The 5,797-nt window shown below is 27.9% G+C and overlaps 1 protein-coding gene across 1 annotated transcript; it reads left to right on the top strand.

The window, feature by feature from the left end:
- The first annotated feature begins 1,071 nt into the window (after window positions 1-1,071).
- On the top strand, window positions 1,072-1,632 carry LOC129959347 (uncharacterized). The gene has a single exon (XM_056072167.1). The coding sequence runs from the start codon at window positions 1,072-1,074 to the stop codon at window positions 1,630-1,632; it is 561 nt and encodes a 186-aa protein (XP_055928142.1).
- Window positions 1,633-5,797: the final 4,165 nt, after the last annotated feature.

Raw genomic sequence — 5,797 nt, 5'->3', positions numbered from 1 at the left:
TTATTCATCTGTTAATTTTTTTCAAATACTGAATTTCAGTTTTTTAAGGACTGTATGAATACAATAACTGTTTATTTTAGCACTAGGCATTGGTAGAATATCTATAGATTTTTTAAAAAATCTTCATCAGTGTACAAAGTAGGGAATATAGGTAATTTTTCAGAAATAATATTTTTATGTTTTCTTCTAATTATCATTAAAAACTTCCTGAAAATGTTTGAAATTTTCATTTATGTTTAATGGCAAACAATTTTATAGTAACAAACTTATATTATACATTCTTCACTTATTTTCATTTTTAAATATCTGTGGGAGTGAAATATGATATTGTGCTCTTGCCATTTATCAATATAAGCCAAATCATGCCAAACTGTCGGATGAAATTTCCCTAGAAGAATATATTTTATTCCGAATTCCTCTTCACAATATTTTATTTATTTAGAGCAAATTTTGTCATGAAGAGTCTAGAATACGTTTCTCATAATAACATATCAATATTCCATTCAATATAATACATTTCCATATATTTCCAGTTCATCCAACATGGTCAAAAGTCGATTTAAAAACTTGTACTTCTATATATAAACTTGTACCTTGTGCTTTAGATGAAGTCAATGGTTTTTATTTTGTATGCATTATTTTCTCGGAACCATATTTCTCTGGAAAGTCTTAGAGTCTTTCCTTCTAAAATGATAGTATAGCTATCTCCGATCCTTTTTCTGTAACTCAGAACTTACATTCTTTTCAACGATGATAAGCAATCGGAGGCGGGGATGAAATTCTAATACTATATCAGCTGATGATCAAGATTCGCTTATTAGGTAGTCTTTCTAAAAGCAAAAGATTTGCGTGGGTCGGATCAAATATTTTTGCTACAATATCCAAAAATTTTCACTGCGGTTTCTGATCTGAAATATTGCCAGCATTGATGGAAGTACGACGCTGATCTTCATGCTTGAAAGTGATTAATACATCTCAACTCGAAAAAGATAAAATTTTAAACTATATTTGTTTCAGCTGTGAAGGTAATTTATCTAAGTACATCAATTTGAGAGAATTTTTCATAATAATATGGCTTCAAATCTCTTGTTTCCAGAAACTAATGTGAACCTTATAATAACTGGACCTCCACAGACTGGAAAGAAATCTTTTATTCAAGCACTGACCAATAATAGTTTGGTAATACCCGAGTCCGAAGATGACATTTCTTCAGTACATGCTATGAGTTTCGAAGTGCATGGTAAAAGTATTCTGGTTACTGTGTGGTACGTGAGAAACCTTGAGAAGTCGATAGAACAAATAAAACTTATCTGCCTTGACAGCAGTTCGAACAGTGTGATACTTTTCTGGTATGCTATTGATGCTCATCAATCTCTGGAAAAACTTTCAAAAGACTATATAACGGTATTAAGGCAACAAGGCAGATTTCATTTTCTCTCTCTTCTTGTAGGCAATAAGGCAGACATGAGGCTTGATAGCTTACGGCCTTGTCTTCAATATCAACAGGGAGAGACTATAAGAAATAGTTTCCATCTCGGCGGTTTTATTGAATGCTCGGCTATCATTGAACAAAGTGTAAGAAAAGTGTTTATAAAAGCTGTATTCATTGCATTGGGACTTGAAGACGATTAAAATAAAATGCGCTTTATCCTCTCGAAGAACTCTTATATTTCTGCTACCTGTTGATAAGTAAATGAAAACTTTTGTTAATTCAGCATCTCATTCTTGAAGAATGAAATAAGATTTGAAATGCTGATTTTTTTTAAATCGGTATTTAGAATAAAACATTAGAGCTTTCACTATAAAAGCAATTTCTTTTAGTTCATTTTAGACTAAAAATAATAATTTTACAATTGATAAATCTTTCTGATTTGATTTTGAAGCTCTAAAGGTATAAAAATTGTTTAAGAATTCTACATTAGAAGAGTGCAATCTTTATCTGAAATTAAACTTGTTGTTGTAATTGACCCTGCTTCTGATCTTTATATACATCAATGTATTTACATTATCAATTTTTCCATTTTAGAACTTTCATGAACTACCGATAACTTGCTTCATAATTCTTTTAAATTTTTAAGTGTTTTTAGAGATAAAGACTATTTTTCTTTAAAATGTTTTCTGTGTTTGTTTTAATCTGGTATTTTATCGGATTTTATTATAATTTGAAATAAACTTTTGCAAATTTGTTTTGTATTTATTTATTGTGGTTTTTATTCACTTTTGTGCATTTTAAACAATCTAATATGCATTATTCAGATCTCAAAGTTTTGAAATTGGACACATTTTGGGATTTTCTTAATCTTTAGTTGTTGAAATTTTCCTCTAGCATCTAATTAGATATTCCATTTTATGGATGGATTTTTTTTTCTCGATCCATAAGATTCTTGAATTAGAGAGCAACAGTGTTAAAATTCAAGAATTCTTCAATATAGTCCTCTTGAATTCTAGTTTCTAAATTATCACGGATAATCAAATTATCTGAAATTTATAATTGAATGCACAGAACTAAACTTATCAGTATAATAGGAATTATTATTGTTTTTTAATGTAAAACCGGATCTTTCATCTAAAAATTCGATCACGAGATCTATTTTGACGAGTGTCTGACACAGCATAGTTTCTCTTGAGAATTCTGCAACTTCAAAGAATAAACTAATATCAAGAATTAAGTATTCTTAACATGGTGTTATTTATTTACGTAGATATTATATAAAGCCACTTACAAAAATCCTACAAATATGAATTTCAAAATAAAATGTATCATCCATTTAGATAGAAATGAAAATCTTGCATTAAAAGAATTCAGTTTTACTACGCTTAAGATGATTAGCAATCGCTGGCGGAGTTTCTTTTGAATGCTTTGTTGCCACGGTTTGTTATAGGTGGATATTGATTTTTTTCAGTAAGTCAGTATTTCATGTTTAACTTCTTGGAATATTTCTTTAAATTCTAGTTCTAAAAATTCTATCCAAGATATAGGATCCGGTTGCAACCTTTTCGTATCGCCAAAACAATGCCAAGTCACAAATACTTGAAAGAAAAGTAGTTGCTAAATGTAAACATTGATAATCAACTTGAAGTTTACAGATTAACTGTTTAAAGTTTAGACCAACTCCTTTCACTTACATAATATCTTTGAGTTTTAATGGGTTACAATTACATTATTTTCTGACTTGTTCCTCAGCCACCAGTCTATTCCGAAACTGCCAGTAGGATTCTGTTCTTGCTAAATCAGTTCGTTGATAAAAAGATGGCCCAATCACATTTCCTCTGTGAGAAATAAAGAAAATTCTGCAAAGCTAGTGAAAACTGAATTCGAAATAGCAGATTCTAAAATAAAGCCAGGCAACTTCACAAAGTTCGAGCAAAAGATTTTTATTAAAATACAAACTGATGAAAATCTTATTTATGCAGAAAGAAAAAAAATTAAGTAAAATTCTCATGGAATTTTTTTTTTTTTATTTCTTGAAATTATTTAAAGCAGATTTTATTTTTTAAATAGCTATACCATAAATATATTTTTTTATTTTCAGTTTTCTTAGAATTCGGATTGTAAATACGAACAATGACAAACGTTAGTAATTACGTCAGTTTTCGAAATGGATTGCTAGTTCAACTCTTCATTTTTTTGGATTGCTATTTTGGAAACAAATTTGTCTGTGTCAAATCGACTGTTTTAACACATGGAGAGTGAGATGGTGTCCTAGTAATGGTTTCTTTTTTTATTTTTAACCTGTTAACTGGATATGGCGAAATATTTCAACGCAAAGCGGACTGAATATAAGTTGATTACCCGGTTAATGGGTTAATTAGGTATAGTCCTGCAAGTAGGGGTATCTACGCAGGAATCTCATGTTTCTTAGGAGAGAATTAAATACTTCTTTTAGAACCTTGTTTCATTAAGCAGTTGCTTTTTGATTTTCAGAAGAATTCAATTTTATTAATCTATATCGAAAATTATTAAATACATTGAAATATAACTTTTTATAATAAGAAGGGAAATAAAAGGAAGATGATTATTATTGTTGGAAAACTGCAAAACATTTTAATTGTAACAATGTTTATCAGAAACGGCTTGATCCAATAATTACATACATAAAGGGTCTAGAATGAACCTAACTTTTACCGCACTAACGATTGTATTTTATTCCATCATTTGTGTTGCTAGGAGTTCTAATACAAGGAAATTTGCTATCATGTCCACCTTATAAATAATTAAATGAATTAGAAGAAAACTCATAAAATATTTTCTTGGAAAAAATATTTAGCTGACATTGTTTACATCAAGAACATTTCAGAACCTGAGAAAGTCTGCACGAATAGCATCGATTCACATTTTTGGCTACGTGAAAATACACAGTATATAGTTTTTCACTTCCAACATCGCATGTGACTGAACAATTTCTTGTTTTTAATGTTTATCTATAAAAATACAGAAACTTTTCGTTAATTATTACAAGGGGTTTATTTTCCATTACAAACCAATGCATATTAAAAAAAAAAAAAAAAACAATTCTAAGAGGCTTATTTATTTTTTTTCCCGAGGAGGATAAGCTTTTTATTCATTACATTTTTATCTTGCAAAAAAAAAAAAGAAAAACATTCTTTTAAATAAATTTTAATTAAACATTGAATGTTTTTAATCAAAAAATTCATTTTACAAAAATAAACCTTTTTGGCTATTTTCCTGCATTCGTTACGTGCATTTATACAGTAAGTCGCAAAAATAAAATAATAATAATAAAATAAATTAGGAAGATACAATGTTTCCTAATTCTAGCGTAGAATGAATTATAATCATTACAATTATGAGTAAAATCCAAATAACAAAATATTCACTTTATCTAAAAGTAGTGAAAGGCTGATCGTGCTGCCATCTCTTATCGTAAATGTCAAGCAATAATTCTTTGTATACGATGTATTATATCAAAAACTAAAAATTCTAAAAGCTGCATGGATTTATAAATTTCTTGCTGAAGTCTGATTCAGTATTTCTTTTTAAGGAAATGTCACAAAGAATTTTAAAACAGAATTTCTGAATTCAATTTTATGTCATTCGTTCCAAGGGAATGGATGTAGGAGACGGATATTTTCAAATTAACGTCTAACATTTTGTCATGTTTTGAAGCTAATTTATATTATTTAATTAATCATTAAAATATATTTCGTTGATCAAAAATTAACTAAAAAGTATACATTTAATTAATTGATGAATGTTCTTTATTTAGCTCTCTTTTAAATAATTGATTGTAATTTTATTCCACCTATTTAATTTTATAGCTAATAACTATTTAATTCGGCGTGGTTGACAAAACAAACTGAAACAGACTAAAATTTTCGATAACATTGATACTATCTACAATTTTCTTTTTCCACCTTATTTAAATAATTTCTCTGTAACAAGCAGAAAGATACAAACCACATTTTCCAGTCTATCAGAATGCTTAAAACATTAATAAAAATTAAAAAAATATTTAAAGAAGCTGTTTGTGTGCTTTGATTTAAGTTTTAGGAAAAAACAATTCCGCATTACATTTAGATTTAAACAATTGCCCTTATTAATTTTTTTGGCAAACGGTTATTCACTTTTACTAAATCACTTATAACTGAAAAATTTAATAAAAATTTCTATTGATTTTTTTTTTTTTGTATTAATGAGATAATAAAGCTGACAGTTTGTGTCAATTGATTTTTTAATAGTTTGTTTTTAATTAAAATAATAAAAGCATAATTACTTGCTTGATTTTATGCCTTTTTTTTACATTAACCTTGAATTTTATACTAGTTTAAAAAATGC

This window comes from Argiope bruennichi, chromosome X1, assembly GCF_947563725.1.
Source record: "Argiope bruennichi chromosome X1, qqArgBrue1.1, whole genome shotgun sequence".
In the NCBI taxonomy this organism is placed as follows: domain Eukaryota; kingdom Metazoa; phylum Arthropoda; class Arachnida; order Araneae; family Araneidae; genus Argiope; species Argiope bruennichi.
Note: the sequence above shows the minus strand (reverse complement) of the source record. Positions and strands in the feature narration are given on the sequence as shown.